At 44.4% G+C, this 19822-nt stretch overlaps 1 protein-coding gene across 1 annotated transcript in view; it reads right to left on the bottom strand.

Annotated features, from left to right (window-relative positions):
• The window catches only part of LOC135224570 (ubiquitin-conjugating enzyme E2 J2-like), a 113209-nt gene that overhangs the window by 12266 nt on the left and 81121 nt on the right, over positions 1-19822 (bottom strand). Inside the window, exon 4 of the mRNA XM_064263687.1 lies at positions 13199-13327. Coding sequence (XP_064119757.1) covers positions 13199-13327 — 129 coding nt within the window. The remainder of the gene's footprint in view (positions 1-13198; positions 13328-19822) is intronic.

Below are 19822 nucleotides of genomic sequence, written 5' to 3'. Positions count from 1 at the left end.
TCTCTCTCTCTCTCTCTTTCTCTCTCTTTTACTGAGATGAAAGAATTTTTATGGTACTAGTATGTAAAATGTTTATTGATAATTTCAGTTATTTAATAATAATAATAATAATAATAATAATAATAATAATAATAATAATAATAATAATAAAACTTTAATTACAAAATTCATAATGGTCGTATTTTAAAGAGATGAAAATGACCTTTCCATTTCACTTGTAAGGACAATTCCTCTTTCTTACTGAGATGAGAGAATTTTTATGGTAGATGCACGTGTTTATTATATTTTCAAATAATAATAATAATAATAATAATAATAGAAGTAGTAATAATAGAAGTAGTAATAATACGATAACTAATTTCAAAGAAAATTCTTCCCTTCGTCTCTTTCTGTATCAAGGTTCCCTACCGCATAACTCCAAGTGACACTCGGAGCTTAAACAATGACATTAAACAATGGTCAACGAATTTAATGGTTTTTTTTTTATGTAATCTTCTCTCTCTCCTCTCTCTCTCTCTCTCTCTCTCCTCTTCTCTTGGATTTTAATGAAAATATACAGTAATTTGTGAATACACAGTGTTGCACATGAAAAAAGTAAATTAGTGATAATTTTAGAGATACCGCCCTAAGAAAAATTGCAAATTAGTGAAATTTTCCCTGTGGGCATGTTTTCAAGAACGTCGTTCCGGCTTACGACGATTTTCGGGTTACGACGCGTCTTAAGAACGGAACCCCCGTCGTAACCCGGGGACTGCCTGTATTTATAGTTATATTATTACAAATTTAGGAAAATAAGGATACAGTGGTACCTCAACATATGAAATTAATCCGTTCCGAGGCGGCCTTCGTAACCTGAGCTTTTCGTATCTTGAACCGCATTTTACATGTAAATTGCCTAATTCGTTCCAAGCCCTACAAAAACACCCCAGTAAATTTTATATTAAAGCTAAATGGACCAATAAACAATGAAATACAACAATTTGGACCATTCAGTACCAAACTTAATACGTACTACTAATATGTACTACATAGTACCTGTAAATAAAGTGTATTAGTGTACATGGTATACAAGAAATACTGTACGTACATACATACGTATGTAGTAAAATGTAGAACCTTACCTTTCCAGTGAGGCTAACTCTGAAAGTGGCGACAGAGGAGGAGGACGAATGGCAGAAAACTTGTTAGTACGTACACTTTACTTTACGAAACACAATAAAAAATGTCAGGAAACATAGACTAAAATTTACGAAACTCATTAACAAATGGCACAAAACCGTAACACTTAACTTTACAAAAAACTTAAAATTAAATTTCTTTTTTTTTTTTCTTTAATTTTTACATTTTTTTTTTTTTTTACTTTTCTGGGCTTGACCTGTGTCGGCCTGTGAAATGGTTCCTTTGATACTATTTCTGAAGAATAAATATTGCTATTCATCCTAGAGAAAAAAGAAACAATATAATGCCAAGATAAAATGGCTCGCTCACTTCTTATAGAAGTGTCGGTATAGTAAGGAGCGAGTGGAATCACTAACAGAGGTCCCTTGCCATTTAGCTTCTTCCTTCGACAAAACCCGAACTACGGAGGAGCCGTGCTCAGCTCCCGGTCTACTACTTACGTGAGAGCCTCCGACCCTGAGACGTCATTCCTTCGATAGCGCGCGTTACACCAAACGTTAAAATTTTTTCGGTGCTGTGTTTCGCTCTATTTGGATTTATTTGGATTTATTTTCAAGATGTCTTCAACTTCTGCTTCTAAGTTAAGTACTGTTTGGGGTTACTGATATCATTTTAATGATGATCTTCGTTGTTTTATACATATTCGGAGCCTTACGGCCGGTATGCCCCTCGACCGCATGGCGGTACGGGTTATCTCTTTCGGTCTTCCATACCGTTAGAGATTTCCCTTTTTTCTCAGTACTTTAGATATGGTTACTTATACATAGTCTCTATATCTTTATGCAGTTAGTTTTTTAGTTAGGCCTCCACGGGGCACGCTCCGACCGCACGTTCGGACCTTAGTCTAGCTACGCCCTTACATTGTTAGGAGTTTATCAGTCACGATTGAGAGTCATATCATCTTAATTATTTCTGATGTTCTCTCTTTCCTTCTCTAGTTCCTGATTACCTTTAATATATTATAGGTACTAGGTTGGCTAACATACACCATGCTTCGGTATGGCGATTAGCTTCCCTGTTATAATTTATTTTACCGTTAAGTTAGGCTTTCATACCCCAATTGTCGATTGGTGATTAGGCCTGTCCCCCCCGTTTTCTTGAAACTAGAGGTTATTAAATTAGGCTAACATACCCCTTTCTTCGGATCGGCGATTAACCTAATTTTCTGTTTTGCTTAGCTTCGTGTTCCCCGTGTTAGTCAGCTTTAAGACTATCGCTTTAATTTTATTTGATTGATTATTATAAATAATCCTATTATATCAGTGATATTGATGTTGTTCCGACGGTTCTTCCCCACCTCGTATCTTTCACCTGGCTGGGAAGACCACGGTTTATCACGGTGAGCCACCCGGTTACGGGTCCCCCCTCCCGTCCCCCATTCCCCCCCCTCCATACATGCCATCCAGTCGATGGGTTGATGACTCGTTTCTCACAGCTAGCGTCCGAGTCTGCATGAGAGGGGGTGACTCACGGGACTGGTGGGGATCTCCCCTCCCCTACTGGTACTCTCACTCGTCACGTGCCTCGGGGGCTCGGGACCTCCTCCCCCACTTCTCCGTCCTTAACTGGCCGCTCAGGGGGAGGGCTCCCCTACCCCACATTCTTCCTACTCTTTCCCCCTCAGTTCAGTCCGGCAGGTGTCTATCCGCCGCTACCGAACATAGAGAGGGGGGGAGGGAACCACTGGGTTCCTATCCACTTAGATAGTTCACACGAGCACTTACTGATATAAGGGTTTTTATTTTGTTTTATTTTGTGTTATTTAATGTTTAGAATCTTTTGCGTTACTCCGGGGGGTTTTTTATTTCCGCCTCTCGTACTATCCCTTGCTTCGTTAGAAGTTTGACATTGCTCACTCAATATTAATTAACTCCGGGCCATACGGAGAACTCCGGGCCCTACCCCCGGGTTCCCTATTTTTAGTAATCTATTTTTTAGTCATATGACAAGTGAGCTTAGGCGGAGGCAGAGACTTTCTTCCCCCCACCCTCGTAATTTTTCTACGTAATATTCATACGTAGATCTCTATCCGTCGGTCCTACTCCGGCACCCACGGATAGTTTGCATATTATTCCACCGGAGGTTGTCCATTGGTACTCATGTATCCTTTGACTTACAGATGTTGTGCCAGGAGATTGGGTGCAGTGCCATCCTCCAAGACCTGTGCGGCCATATAGTATGCGTTCTCATGCAGGATGTGCAGTGTGAAAGGGTGGAGGATTTTATCGTTTGGCATCATGAAGCTTGCCAAACCTGCTACTTGCTAGTAGGAGATGCCTCACTAGTAGTAAGTTTCTTAGCACTTTCTTCATTCATTCGTCACCTGGAATACTTGTTGTTATATTATATCTTTCACATATGAGACACATATTCATATAATCTCAACACAACAGACATTCCTCCCCTATCCTCTCCTAACTCTAGACCCTTTTTTACAGGGTTCTGATGAAGAAAAGAAGAAAGCTTTGTCGACTCTCAAAGCTTGGGTAGGGGGTTTTGGCCGGAATTCTAAGGGCCGCCCCCATACATTCTTACCCAGGATATGGCGGACCTAATATTCCCAGGAGCCAAGAAAGGATCAGTGGTGGACCCGATAGCGGCCGCCCCTTTGCTGGCCGATCCTTCAAGTCATGATCTCCCTACAGGAGGGGGATTTCCCAGAGGACGTTGCAGAAGACGTTGCGGCAATGAACCTCGACGTTGAACCCATGGCTATTGACTCCATGGGTACCAGGTAAGGGTGTAGTAGGGGGCAGCTCCTGGGGTTGGGTTCTCAGGGCCCTTTCCTGAATTCCCTTTCTCCATCACCTTCTACTGATCCTTCTACTTCCACTTCTTTCCGGGGCTTCACTGAAGAGCAGCGGTCTGTCCGTCCTAAGGCTACTTCAGTGATCCCCAAGGCTAAGATGACCGAGGAGAAACTTAAAAAGTCTCTCCCCAAGAAATCGGTCATCCTGACAGACACTATAACTCCGGCTCACCACCCCGGATCAGTTAGGTCAAGGGAGGCCTCTTCCTCTGCGTCGAGGTCCCCCAAACATAGATCACGTAAGGATCGGGCTCAAGTCCCTCTTTTTGATCCCGAATCCTTTTCGGCTAACATTCTGGAGCAGGTGGGAGTGACGTAGGGGCCTTGGTTGACAACAAGGTCGGCTCGGTGCTCTCCCAGCTCTCCAGTTGCTGTTGACGTCTTCCGGCCAGTTCGATCCAATCGCTGGGCGGAACACGGCTGGCCGCTCAGGAGAATGCCATCGCCGGGATCCAAACCTCGATTGCGGCAGGTTCCCCTCTATCTGTGCCAGATTCCAGCCAACTGCCGGAATTCAAGGCGGCCAACCCTTGGAGGATCGCTTCGTATGCCCCGTTTGTCAACGGAATGTTGACAATCGAAGGCATAGGAACTCGAAGGCGTGAGGACTTCGAGTTCCACCCCAGAGACCTTCAACCACCATTCATTGGCTTACGGTCCGAACTAACGGATAGCAGCGATGATGAGAGAGGAGGGACAAGGTTCCCAAAGGACACAGTGATCCTTCCGAGGGAACAGGCACAGCAGACTCTAATGAGAAGTCTGGAAGAATGGGGGTGTGAAAACACCCGCATCACAGCCTTTAGGAGTCCTTTCACCATTTTTACTCCGGTGGAAGGGACTCCGCTACCACTGACCCTTAAGGTAGTGGAAGCAACCTTTCAGGCCGCCCTGAAAGACGAGCCCCTGCCTCAACTACGAGAGACGGAACCCACCTCTCTCTTAGTCCCAGGCTCCGAGACGTACTTCGAAGGGGCAGTTCCTACTTTCTCAGTAGGAAACTAAAGGCGGACTGTGCCTCTCTCTTTAGTGAGAGGACTCCCCAGGTTGTCGGACTCTCTCATCCAGATGGAGTACGACGCCCGGGACTAGGCTCGCGAGATCCCTTTCCTCCATGACTATGGCGGAGATGACGGCTCTTGTATACCAACAAGAGCCGTTATTTAAAGTTTTGGCTAAAGGTCTGCTGCACACCATGCAGTTGTGACCCTTTACGACTTCCTCATAGCCTGAGAAATTGTAGGAAGCACGTTCTGGCGGAAGCTACTATCCGCCATGAACCGAATAAAACTGATTGCTTCCTCAATTTGGGGAACGGACCTCTTTCCAGCACCAGTAGTAGCAGAAGTCCTTCATGAGGCTTCTAAGGTCAACCAGTGCCTCAAAGTCAGGTGGGGACTGGTAGCAAAGCGGAGGCAGGAATCTTCTGGTCCTAACCCAAGGAACAAGAAGAAACCAAGGAAGCTTCTCTCCCTTCCAGCCTTCTCAACAAACGTTGGTTCAGGCAGTCCAGCATCACAAGGGCAACCATCGTGAACGAAGGGTCAACAACAATACCTTGTTCTGGACCCCTCAGTCCAGCAAATCTCAACCCTCCACTTCCTTTGCTGTCTCGCCAGCCTACAATTCCAACTATGAAAGCCAGAACTTTCAGGCTTTCAATAGGTTTGCGAGAGGCAGTAGAGCAAGAGGTGCCTCTCGATCAGAGGATCGGCAGGGCTGCTAACAGGGGAAGAGGTTTCCGAGGAGCAAGAGGTGGCCGCCCCTCGGCAAACCAGCAGTGAGAATCCCAAGGTAGGAGGGAGGCTGTACCTCTTCCGCCAGCGGTGGGGTTCAGCCCTTGGGCTCAAAGTATAGTAACAAAGGGACTAGGTTGGAGTTGGCTAGAGGGCCCTCCTCCAACCAACAGATTCTATCAAGCACCAACAACGGAATTGGTAGAGTATACCGAAGACCTCTTCAAAGGAGTAGTCTCAAGAGTCAACAATTTAAATTTCAAGGACGCTTGTTCAGCGTGCCAAAAGAAAGACTCGGTAAACCGAAGAATCATCTTAGACTTGTCCCATCTGAACTTATTCATTCATTGCGACAAGTTCAGGATGCTGACCGTTTCGCAGGTACAGACCTTACTTCCCCGTGGGGCCGTCACAACCTCTATAGATCTTACAGATGCCTACTATCATGTTCCCATAGCCAGACACTTCCGTCCATTCCTAGGCTTCAAACTAGGCAACAGATCCTACTCCTTCAAGGTAATGCCATTCGGGCTCAACATAGCCCCAGGATCTTCACCAAATTGGCGAAGCAGTAGTGCAAGAGCTAAGGAAACAGGGAATAATGTTAGTGGCTTATTCTGGACGATTGGCTTATTTGGGCAAAGAACCCCAAAGAATGCAAAGAAGCAACGGTCAGAGTGATCAAATTCCTGGAACATTTAGGTTTTCAAATAAACAAAACCAAGTCCAGACTAACACCGGAAATCTCGATTCCAGTGGTTAGGCCTTCAGTGGGACTTACAATCGCGCACACTATCAATTCCGTCGTTGAAAAGGAAAGAAATTGCAAGAGCTACAAAACAATTTCTCAAACGACAACAAACATCCAGGAGGTGCCAGGAGAGGATCCTGGGCTCACTCCAGTTTGCATCAGTCACAGACGTTCTGCTCAGAGCCAAACTCAAAGATATAAACAGAGTATGGCGCTCAAGAGCGAATTACAGATCACGGGACAAACTAGCCTTTATCCCAGCAATCTTACGGAAACGTCTCCGCCCCTGGACGGAGACAAAGAACCTTTCAAAAGCAATTCCTCTACAGTTTCCCCCTCCATCATTAGTGATCCACACAGACGCCTCACTAACAGGGTGGGGAGGATATCCCAGTACAAAAAAAAAGTTCAAGGAACTTGGTCGTTAACATTCCGCCAGCTACATATCAATGTACTGGAGGCCATGGCAGTATTCCTCACCTGAAACGACTCCCGTCCGCCCAAGAACTCTCATTTCAAATTAGTTCTGGACAGTGCAGTAGTAGTAACTGCATCAAAGGGGCGGATCCAAGTCAAGCCACTTGAACCATGTCATGATAGCCATCTTTCTCTGGCATGCAAAAACAAATGGCACCTGTCAGCCACTCACCTGGCAGGAGTCAAGAACGTAGTAGCAGACGCTCTATCACGCTCCGCTCCGTTGGAATCGGAGTGGACACTGGACAGGAGTTCATTCAATTGGATCAGTCTACAAGTCCCCGGACTCCAAGTAGACCTCTTCGCCACGGAGTCAAACCACAAACTCCCTGTACGTGGCACCCAACCTCGATCCTCTAGCATTACGCTACGGATGCAATGATCCTCGATTGGAACGAATGGAAGAATATTTACCTCTTCCCTCCGGTGAACCTTCTCATGAAAGTTTTAGACAAACTCAGGGACATTCAAAGGCCAAGTAGCTCTAGTAGCTCCCAACTGGCCCAAGAGCAATTGGTTCCCTCTACTCCTAGAGTTGAGACTCCGACCACTACGGATTCCCAACCCCAAACTAACCCAGTTAGTGCAAACTCAGACTGTGTCCGCTTCCTCAAGAATTCAGAAAACCCTAACTTTATGGATTTTCTGAAATTCGCAGCCATGAGGAATGCAGAAATTGATCCCCAGAATATCTCATTCTTGGAATCAGATAAAAGAGAATCTACTCTCCGACAATATGATTCATCTGTCAAGAAACTAGCAGAGTTCCTTAAGTTGTCAAATTCTCAAGTCATGACAACGAACCTAGCCATAACTTTCTTCAGATCATTGTTTGAGAAAGGCTTAGCAGCAAGCACTATCACTACGACCAAATCAGCTCTTAAAAAGATCTTCCAATTTGGTTTTAGCATAGACCTTACGGATTCGTACTTTACGTCCATACCAAAAGCTTGTGCTAGATTAAGACCATCAACGAGACCTAAATCAGTCTCTTGGTTCGTTAAATGATGTCCTCAAACTGGCCTCGGACATTAACAATGACTCTTGCAATTATATATCCCTCCTGAGGAAAACCCTATTCTTATTAAGTTTAGCCTCCGAGCTAGAATATCAGAACTGTCAGCTTTATCAAGGGAACCAGGCCACATTGAGTTCCTCCCTCAGGGGAAGTCCTCTTATCCCCAGATCGCCATTTTCTAGCCAAAAATGAAAAGACCCACAGGACAGATGGTCCTCGTGGAAAATCCTACCACTACCTCAAGACATTTCCCCTTTGTCCTGTCAACTCATTAAGAGCCTACCTAAGCAGAACAACTCTGAAATCTTCAGGCCCATTGTTCATTAGGAAGGGAGGTGGTACTTTATCCCTAAAAGGGATCAGGCAACAAATTTTATACTTCATTAAACAGGCCAATCCAGAGTCCTTTCCTCGGGGCCCACGAGTTAGGGCGGTGGCCACATCTATTAATTATTTCCAACACATGAATTTTGACGATCTTAAGAAGTACAGGCTGGAAATCTCCGACAGTTTTCAAACGGCACTACCTAAAACCCTTAGAAGCCCTCAATTTCCAGCAGTGGCAGCTGGAAACACAGTTCTCCTGATTCTTAATTTTTACTATAACTTCTTGTAGCCTTCCCTTCTACCTGCCCCATTGCACCCTTACTTAGTTTAGTCGCCTCCATGTATTGGGTTACCTGAGTTTGCTTTTGTTCATCATTCTAATCGGATTCAGTTCCATTCTTTTGTATATATCAACTTATATCTTGTGTTTGCCTAACCTGTATTGTTATTGTTTGTTGTTAGGCTAACTAATTTTTAAGTGATAACCCGTGTTTTAGGGCTTATACTTCCCTTAGGGTAATACCTGGTAAATTAGTGATAATTTTAGAGATACCGCCTAAGAAAAATTGCAAATTAGTGAAATTTTCCCTGTGGGCATGTTTTCAAGAACGTCGTTCCGGCTTACGTACGATTTTTCGGGTTACGACGCGTCTTAAGAACGGAAAAACCCCGTCGTAACCCGGGACTGCCTGTATTTATAGTTATATTATTACAAATTTAGGAAAATAAGGATACAGTGGTACCTCAACATATGAAATTAATCCGTCGGAGGCGCTCGTAACCTGACTTTTCGTATCTTGAACCGCAGTTTTTACATGTTAAATTGCCTAATTTCGTTCCAAGCCCTACAAAACACCCCAGTAAATTTATATTAAAGCTAAATGACCAATAACATGAAAATACAACAATTTGGACCATTCATACCAAACTTAATACGTACTACTAATATGTATACATAGTACCTGTAAATAAAGTGTTTATTTAGTGTACATGGTATACAAGAAAACTACTGTACGTACATACATACGTATGTAGTAAAATGTAGAACCTTACCTTTCCAGTGAGGCTAACTCTGAAAGTGGCGACAGAGGAGGAGGACGAATGGCAGAAAACTTGTTAGTACGTACACTTTACTTTACGAACACAATAAAAAATGTCAGGAACACAGACTAAAATTTACGAAACTCATTAACAAATGGCACAAAACCGTAACACTTAACTTTACAAAAAACTTAAAATTAAATTTCCTTTTTTTTTTTTTTTTCTTTTAATTTTTACATTTTTTTTTTTTTACTTTTTTATACTTTACAGTTTTTTGTCAAAATTTCAATTTGTTCGCCACTTTCAACTTTCTGTGTTTTTGTAGTATCAATTGGATCTTCCTTTTTGCTTACTCCTACTAAAGGCCTCTTTAAAAAATAACTATCCAAGGAAGATTACTTCTGCCTACTTTTCACAATGTTCCTGAAACGACTCAGGCAAACGTCATCGAACTGCGCAAGCATACGACCTGTGTAAGCCTTTTCGGGGTGTCTCTTCTGCAAATGATTGCACCTTATGAAAAGCAGCTAGTGCATCCTTAATTTCTGCCGTTGTCATAGGGTCGTCCTCCTCCTCGCCGCTGCTAGAGAACTCTTCTTGAGAAGGTCATTGATGTCGTCCTCATCGACGACCAGCCCCATGGACTTGCTGAGTGCAACGATCTCATCAAGATCTGGTTACGAAACAGTTTCAGGATCGTCAACTGTTTCTGAGTCTGCACCAGCTTCGCCCACGTCAAATCCCTCGAAGTCTCGGGCGGATACGGTATCAGGCCAGAGTTTCCTCCACGAAGAATTCAAGGTTCGCCTCGAAACCTCCTGCCAAGCTTGATCGATGAGTCGGATGCATATCATGATATTGAAATGCTCCTTCCAAAATTAACGCAAGGTGAGGTTTGTGGTATCGGTGATGTTGAAACTTCTCTTGAAAAGATGTTTCGTATACAGCTTCTTGAAGTTCGATATCACTTGCTGGTCCATGGGCTGGAGGAGAGGGGTGGTGTTAGGTGGAAGATAAAGAACCTTGATGAAAGAATACTCCGCTAGGATATCTTCCTCGAGGCCAGGAGGGTGAGCAGGGGCATTGTCCAACAACAGCTGACATTTCAGAGGGAGGCACTTCTCTTCCAAGAATTTCTTCACTGTCGGGCCGAAACACAGATTTACCCACTCGGGTGAAACAAAATAAAGTCTCATTACCCTAATGGCTTTCGCATTAGCCCTCCACATCACTGGAAGCTTCTCCTTTAGCACTTTGTGGGCCTTGAAGGCTCGAGGAGTCTCTGAATGATACACCTTGCAATCCCCACTGGCGTTGGAACAAAGTACGAGCGTAAGCCTGTCTTTCATAGGCTTATGTCCGGGTAGCTTCTTCTCTTCCTCCATGATGTACATCCGACGAGGCATTTTTTTCCAAAATAGGCCAGTCTCATCACAGTTGAAGACTTGCTGAGAACTGTAGCCTTCGTTGATCGTCATTTCCTCGAATGTCTTAAAAAAGGCTTCGGCCGCTTTCATGTCTGAGCTGGCCGCCTCCCCATGCCGCACCACCGAATGGATGCCAGTCCGTTTCCGGAATTTTTCAAATCACCCATGAGAAGCCTTGAAGTCTGGGTTTGGCGTTGATGTCCCTTCTCCTCCGTCGTCTTCGGCCTGGGCAATCAAATCGCCAAAAATAGCGCTGGCCTTTGGCAGATTGCCGTCTCGGTTATCGTATCACCAGCGATTTCTTTGTCTTTTATCCAGACAAGAAGCAGCCTCTCCATCTCGTCGTGCACGTGGCTCCTCTTGCTAGACAAAATAGTCATGCCCTTGGAAGGTGTAGCTGCTTTGATGGCTTCCTTCTTCTTAAGGATAGTGCCTATCGTTGATGGATTTCGGCTTTATTCCTTACCGATCACACTCAACCGCATGCCAGCTTCATATTTTTTAATGATCTCTATCTTCGTTGCCATAGAAAGCATCCTCTTCTTTCCGTAAACTTCAGCAACTTTCTTGGGACCCATGACTATGTATATACTGTACGTAATTAAGTTATGTAGTATACTAAAGTTCTCACACAACACGATAAAGTAGTACTACAACGAAATAGCTAACAAATTTATGTTACTATACGAAATCGTATAGATTGAACAAATTTTGTGTGCGTACACAAATGATGCTGCTTGATGGTGACTAGCATCAGGAACCAATGGGAGAGCGGGAGGATGGTGGCAAGTCTACTAAGTTGGCGGTGTGCGAGTTTTAAAATTATTGGTGGTCCGGGCGAATCTCGGGACTTTACAGCTACAACCTTTCGTAACCTGAACTATTTTCGTATGTAGAGCCAAAAAATCTTCGTATTTGCTTTCATAACTTGAATTTTTCATAAGTTGGGACCTTCGTATGTCGAGGTACCACTGTATTAGGATGGAAATCATCCAAATGAGCAGGATGACCAGTGGTACTGTCCAGCACTAGCAACACCTTAAAGGGCAGCTTCTTTTTAGCATAGTACTGCTTCACTTCTGACACAAAACAGTTGGTGAACCAGTCCTCAAATATCTGAAGTGACACCCATGCTGCCTTGTTGGATTTCCTGATGACAAGTAGTTGACCCTTCCAAAAACCCTTCAGTACCAATGGATTCTCTGCCAGATACACAAACACGAAGCAAAGTCAGTCCCTCCTTGCTGACTGTGGCCTGTCTCATTTACATTAAACACCCATTCAGCAAAGTAACCCCCCTCCCTGATTACCTCAGCCAACGCACTAGGATATTTACTTACTGCTTTCTCATCACACTAGCAGCTTCCCCTTGCACCTTAAGGTTATACAAATTTGCATGGTCTTTAAACCACATGAACCCACTTTTGCTACCCCCAAATTCTTCAGTTTCCCTACCTTACCACTTTTCTTTTCAAGGTTTCAAACAAACTTTTAGCCTTCTCTTGAATCAACATTAGGCTGACTAGGATATGCTCTTGATGCTGGTCTTCCAGCCAAAGCACTAATAATTTTTCCATTTCAATAATGAGACCACTATGCTGCTTTGTCATCACAGTTGACTTCATAAGAGCAGATCCTTTCACACGTTCAAGTATACGCCTTTTTCAACTTTGATGATTGTCAACATAGTTGTACGACTGACCCCAAGCGTGCGGCCAATGTTAGGCAGCGTTCCGCCCTTTTCGGATAATTTTCTTATGTCGACTTTCACTTCCATGGAGATGGCTTTACTTTTCTTTATAACACCGCCACCAGAAAAGTCTGCATTATGCTTGGAAGCCACAATGCAATGAAAAAAAGTTCCCAAAAAGGCAACATAAATGAGAGAGCAGATGAAACACAATTCAAGATGCTGCATGCAAACTTGTTCTGGGCGAAGTCTGAATTTGCGTCCGAATGATGAAACAAAAATTTTTTAATAAATTTATCAGAGATTGTGATATGTACCCACGAAATGATGTAAGTCAAGTGCAGCATAAACAGAAACCCTACTCTATGTAGGGGCATAAAACAAGTCCATTTTCCGCAGGAGTTAATTCTAGGAGTTTACCACAATTCTGTCACATTGTAGCAAAACGAACAACATTAGTTCTTTGCACACACTGAGTTAAAGCCAATCATTATGCAGTGCAAAATAACTGTACAAGCCATACAAACAAACTGAAACAAATTTCATGCACAATATTCTGATGTTTTAATGGTTCCAACTCATATAAAAAGATTAAAATACTTTAAAATTACCCATGTACTATTCATCAGCAGTCTTTAAAGGGCTTTGTACATACAAACTTTATATATAAAAAAGAATACCCTACTACAAATAATGTTTGTTTACATAAATGGAATACATATAGAACTGCAAAATATACTAACCTCTGTTGTATCTGGGAATAACTCACAAAAGGTTTTATTCTTAATATTATAGCTAAGACTTTGCTGAGCTAACTGCCTCTTTTCATAGTCACTAGTTTCTATACTTCCAAAAGTTGGTGATTTCTCTAGCTGAAAAAAAGAATAAAAAATCAAGTGATGAAAACATCTAACAAAATGAATTAGCAGGGTTGGTGACTGATCTTAACATAACATGAATATAAATTTAGACAGGTAAAGAAACAATAAATATATATATATTTTTTTTTCATATACAAACCCGTACTAATAATAAACCTATGGCTGATGCCCAAAAACACTTCCAACTACAATTCAACAAAAAAAAAAGTGTTTTGGTAGCCCTGTGGATATGCCTATGGATCCCAAGGTTCTTGACAGTAAACCACCTCACTTTCTGTGAAGTTTGGACTGAAATCTGCATGGAATTGGTGGCTATGAGAGCAGATTAGTAATTACATTATTAAAGTAGTTGTGCAATTATCTGGTCCCACCTTATCTGAAACTTGACGTTATCTGAAGAGCCCCAGCACCACAGATCTTTCTATATGTATACATATAACATATACAGGCAGTCAACGTTGTAAACTGAAACATCGTCAAAAATCCTAAGAAAACCTTACTTTTAATACTTTAGGTGTATTTAAAACTGTAAACTGCATTTCTATTGAGTTTTTCATAAAGAAAAAAAAATTCAAATACAGGCAGTCCCTGGTTATCGGCAGGGCTTCTGTTCTGGGCGGAGTGCTGATAAGTGAAAACCGCCATTACCGAAACTCGTTGATTTATGGTGCTTTGGCGCCGACTTAAGGTTAACGGTGCCTCTGTTAGTTATGTTATGGTGGCATAACTATTATCGCCACCTTATAGCACTGATACCCGAAACTAGGCCCATTATGGCGCCATAAATCACCAATTTTATGGCACTAGACAAGCACCATTATACCAGATCACCATTAACTGCATCTGTCCATAACTGGGGAACTGCCTGTACAGGCTGTACTGATTATTTCAATTTTTGGAGTCATATTTCTAACACAGATCAGTGTCATAAGCATCATAAACCAGGAAATGGACTGCCTGTGTGTGTGTGTAAAATATACATCGTTCCTACACGATATACAAACCGTCGGTCCTTTACAATAAGAATTACTTAAGGATTAGCCTGTACGGCCACTGAATTCTTTAACAAGATGGTTTGGTAGTTAACTACTGGTCTGGTCGTTGATAGTCTCTCCGACCGGACGTAAACATTCCAATTTGCTTTCGGCTGTTGTCGCAGAAAGAAGTGTGTTCACTCCTCTCTGCTTGAATGTTGTTACGCTGTCTTCTTTCATCTTCTATCCAGGTGGGATTATTCTTGTTTTTCTGTGTATAACTGTGGATTGCTTCTGTTATTATGAATAATCAGCATACCATGAATTTATAACCTTTATAGCCGGCGCTGCCTCAGGGTAGACGGCAAGAAGTGCGGAAAAATCTGTGCCACTATCAAAGTAGATCCTCACTCCCTTTGTGCTTCATGCCGAGGGCATGAATGTAACAGAGATGTAACGTGTGCGGAGTGTTCCTGGTGGTCCACTGCCAAGTGGGGGGGAAATTTGCAGGGAGGAGAAGGTTGAGTCCTTGGACCTTGGTAATGCTACTCTTAGGGTCTCTCCTCGCCCCTGAAGGTCTTCCTTTGGAGCGAGGAGTGGCTCTCCCTAACCCAACTTTTGCTCCTGCAGGTGAGGTGTTGGGACTAGGCCAAGCTTGGTCTACCTTTGGACTCGTAGGCGCTCGCTTGATAGAAGCGCTGCTCGCTCATTTCAATTGCGCTTCCAGCAGCATTGCTACCCACTCTGTAGCCACCACCACCACTGCTACCGTACCCCAGAATAATTACTGTGCGCCTCCACGCCTGGTATGGGCACACCATCCCATGAGTGTGATTGTCTTCCTTGGTTAAAGGGCAACATCTGCAGTCATCCAAACTACCGATGCCTCCCCCTCCTGGTTTTGGGATGCCATCATTGACAGTGTCGAGGTACCCTGCTCTCCCCTTGCCACCTGTGCATATGCCAATACCTGCCATTATGCCAGCCGCGGAACACGAGCCAGTGCCCTGCCCCGTTCCTGCTTCTGTATCTGTTGCCGACCCTGCTCCTGCACCCAGACCTGCTCTTGCTGCCAGACCTGCTCCTGCTGCCAGACCTGCTCCTGCTGCCAGACCTGCTACTGCTGCCAGACCTGCTCCTGCTGCCAGACCTGCTCCTGCTGCCAGACCTGCTCCTGCTGATATTCCCTGGTTAGCCTTGACAATGATCCTGCAGAAGCTGTCGAAGAGGAAGTCAAAGAAGAAGAGATCAAGGAAGGTGTCGTAGTCATCTTTGTCTGCCGCCTCCTCACCTCCCCCTTTGAAAGTTTCACAACTAAGAAGGGGAAGGTAGCCATTCTGCCCCCTAAGAAGTCTTGCCTCGAAGATTCTAAGGGTCTGTGTCATCCCTCCCGGTAGGGGGGGGGGCAGTTGGCACTCTAGTTGGTTCCTCCCACTCCTTTGGGATGGGCAATAGGAACCAAATGGTCCCTACACCAGGACGTGGCAGAGAGACTCTTCAGCCTATGGGGACGTCCAGTCATAGACTTGTTCGCCACTCGGTTCAACAGGAAGGAGATCTTCTGCTCCGTTGTTCTGGACCCATGGGCAGCTGCAGAGGATGCGTTCCAACACCCGTGGGACAACCAAGAAGCCTACGCCTTTCCCCCGTTCTGCCCAATTTGAGCCGTGACCAGCAGGATGCAGATCACGCAGAATCTTTGTATGATTCTGGTGGCACCCAAATGACCCCAGGCTGTTTGGTATCCAACCTCCTGGCTCTTCTTTCCAAGGCACCGAGAGAGATCCCCCCATGGCAGAACTTGCTGTGTCAACCGCACGTTGAACAGTATCACCAGGCAGTAGAGTCCGTGCGTCTTCACAGCAGGAGGTTATCCACCATCTCCTGCAAGCGAAAGGCTTTTCTTGTCGAACAGCAACAGAGATGGCAGGATACCTCAGACAGTCCTCTGTGGCAGTATACCAGGGAAAGTGGGCCATCTTCTGTGGTTGGTGTCGTGGACGGGGTATCTCTCTGGTTGGAGCCACTCTTCAGCAGGTCGCGGACTTCTTAGCCGTAAAGGGCTATAGGACTGCATTGGTCTTGGTCCTAAAGCTGAAGGGTTTGGATATCTTGTCTTCCTTTGAGATATCCCTTCTCATATGGAGCTTCAAGAGGTCTTGCCCACCAGGGATCTCTGGCCTCCTGCATGGGATGTGACACTCTAACTACAGAGCCTGACTCATGCCCCATACGAGCAACTTCAAGAGTCCTCAGACAGGGATCTGACACTCAAGACTGTCTTTCTGTTGGTCCTGGCATTGGCGAAGAGAGTAGGTGAACTGCATGATCTTTCTTTCGACGTTAAACACTCAAGAGGTTAGGGATTGGTTACGCTCGACTTCAACCCTAATTTCATAGTGAAGACTCAGAATCCATCGGTCCCTGACACTAAGTTCAAGTCCTCCATCCCCTCCCTGAGTGACTTTGTTGGTGATGATCCAGACAAGATGCTACTTTGCCCAGTGCTATCTGAAGAGGACTTGCCATCTCCGGCCTGAGTGTTGAAGACTCTTCGTTTGCACCAGTGGTTCCAAGAAAGAGGTGTCCAAGAACACTGTCTCCTTCTGGCTTCATGAGACGATTAGGAAGGCGTACTCTGCTGCTAGCGATGAAACTGGTACACTTTGTCCGAGAGCTCACGAGGTCAGGGGCATTGCCCCATCCCTCGCATTCCATAAGAACCTGTCAGTTCAACAGGTATTGAAGGTGGGGGTCTGGGCAAGCCAGACCACCTTTCCAGGACACCGACAGAGATTCCCCCATGGCAGAACCTGCTGTGTCAACTGCACATTGAACAATATCAACAGGCAGTAGAGTCCATGTGTCTTCATGGCTGGCGGTTATCCACCATCTCCTGTGAGCGAGAGGCTTTTCTCGTTGAGCAGCAACAGAGATGGCAGGATACCTCAGACAGTCCTCTGCAGCACTATACCAGGGAAGGTGGACTGTCTTCTGTGGTTGGTGTCCAGTCGGAGCCACTCTTCAGCAGGTTGTGGACTTCTTAGTCTACCTTTGTTGAGAGAAGCTCCTCTCTGTCTCAGCCGTAAAGTGCTATAGGACTGCACTGGCCTTGGTCCTAAAGCTGAAGGGTTTGGGTATCTTGTCTTCCTTCGAGATATCCCTTCTCATGAGGAGCTTCGAGACATCTTGCCCACCAAGGGATCTCAGGCCCTCCTGCGTGGTATGGGACTCTGTAACTACAGAGCCTGACTCGTGCCCCATATGAGCCACTTCGAGAGTCCTCAGACAGGGATCTGACAATCAAGACCATCTTTCTGTTGGCCCTAGCATTGGCGAAAAGAGTAGGCAAACTTCATGATCTTTCTTTCGACATTAAAGACTCAAGAGGTTAGGGATCAGTTATGTTCGACTTCAACCCAGATTTCGTAGCGAAGACTCAGAATCCATATCAGTCCCTAATGCTAGGTTTGAGTCCTTCTCCATCCCCTCCCTGAGTGACTTTGTTGGTGATGATCCAGACGGGATGCTACTTTGCCCAGTGCTATCTGAAGAGAACTCGCCATCTCCGGCCTGAGTGTCGACTCTTCGTTAGCACCAGTGGTTCCAAGAAAGAGGTGTCCAAGAACACTGTCTCCTTCTGGCTTTGTGAGATGATCAGGAAGGCGTACTCTGCTGCTAGCGACGACACTGGTACACTTCGTCCGAGAGCTCACAAGGTCAGGCATTGCCCTATCCCTCGCATTCCATAAGAACCTGTCGGTTCAACAGGTACTGAAGGTGGGGGTCTGGGCAAGCCAGACCACCTTCACCTCTCATTACCTTTGGAATATTGCCCACAAGTCCTTGGACATACTTTCCTTGGGACAGGTGGTAGCTGCTCAACAAGCTGTGTAGCTTACCCAGCTCCTCTAACAGGACAGAGTCGCATCTCATCTCGTTGTATGGTATGATAGAGTATGAATGTGGAGTGACTGGCTCTTCTTCATCCCATTAATCCTACTCTTTCCCTACGGGTAAAGAGTAGTACGGACCGTACATGCTGAAGCGAGCACAGATGCAGGTAAAGCTCTCCTTAGAGTAACCGATCTATTCCTTTTGTTAGAAATAGAAGCAAATATCTGGCCCTTCCCATTCAAGGCAGGGAAGGCGGGCCTTGACATAAGACAAACCCATAACTTGTATTTTCCTTATAGTCTCTGACATATGGTTCTTCAGTTTCCCATAAGGGTGACTCGCATCTCTCCCTTATGAAAAAAGCCCAGAGACTGACTGATCTCGCAGTTCCATAACTCTGATCAGATGCCAGTGGCTGATCCTCTTCCTTGCTCTAACGACCAGGAGAGGCTGAGCCCCAGTCGGTTCACTGGAGCTCACTCAGATTCCTCCCACCAATCAGCGAGTCTTCCTACTATATATGAATGACAGTTTGTATATCGTGTAGAAACAAATCACAATTTTTGAAAGTAAATTGTATTTTTCCTAACTATACAAACCTATGTCCTTTACACTTAGTGCCCACCTCATGCCACCCCTCAATCTGTTACCTCGGCCGAAAGCAAATTGGAATGTTTACGTCCGGTCGGAGAGACTATTAATGACTGGACCGGTAGTTAACTAGCGAACTGCCTTGTTAAAGAATTCAGTAGCCGCCCAGGCTACACCTTAAATAATTCCTATTGTAAAGGACCTAGGTTTGTATAGTTAGGAAAAATACAATTTACTTTTAAAAATTGTGATTTTCTAAATAACAAATATTGTATAAAAACAAGAGAAAGAGTATGTAAGATATAATAAGGTTTTATACAGTATACAGGTAGTGTTCAAATTATGATAATCTGATTTTACGAGAGGCCAAATTACAATAGCCTGACTTTATCCCATCTTCTGAATATGTTAAAAAATGTTAGGCTGGTCAAGAAAATATATCAAAGAATGAGCATAAAAGTAATATCAGCAGTTGGGGAAATGGAAAACCTTGAATTTAGCACTGGATAACACCAGCGGTCAGCATTAAGCCCATTTTTGTTTGTGCTGGTCATGGATGTGTTGAGTGAAGAGATCAGGAATGAAGAGCTGTGGGAGTTGCATGCTGATGATCTGGTGATTACTGCTGAAAATGAGGAGGACCTACAGAGAAGGGTTGGAGAGTGGCAGGAGTCTTAGAGAAGGGCGGCTTAACCCTTTCCAATCCTCCTGTGAGCCCAGCCACGTAGCTTCTCCGGTCTGGGTTGGTCAGTGACGTTAGCAAGGTAGCGCTTACAAGATGTTTTCAACTACAGAAATATTTGTAAAAATGAGTGTGATTTCTCTTGCTGTCATCTTTTTCATATGAATCATATATGGTTGAAAAGCTGATAAAATGCACTCATATTTACGTACACTGATTATGATCAGACAATTCTTTCTTCAATGAAATCTGTAAGAACAACAACATAAATTTATTGGAAGAAAAATTTATCAGTGCGATTTTTTTACCACACCAAGATTCAGCAAAATTCTCTCTATTATT

Source organism: Macrobrachium nipponense, chromosome 12, assembly GCF_015104395.2.
Source record: "Macrobrachium nipponense isolate FS-2020 chromosome 12, ASM1510439v2, whole genome shotgun sequence".
Lineage (NCBI taxonomy): Eukaryota > Metazoa > Arthropoda > Malacostraca > Decapoda > Palaemonidae > Macrobrachium > Macrobrachium nipponense.
Note: the sequence above shows the minus strand (reverse complement) of the source record. Positions and strands in the feature narration are given on the sequence as shown.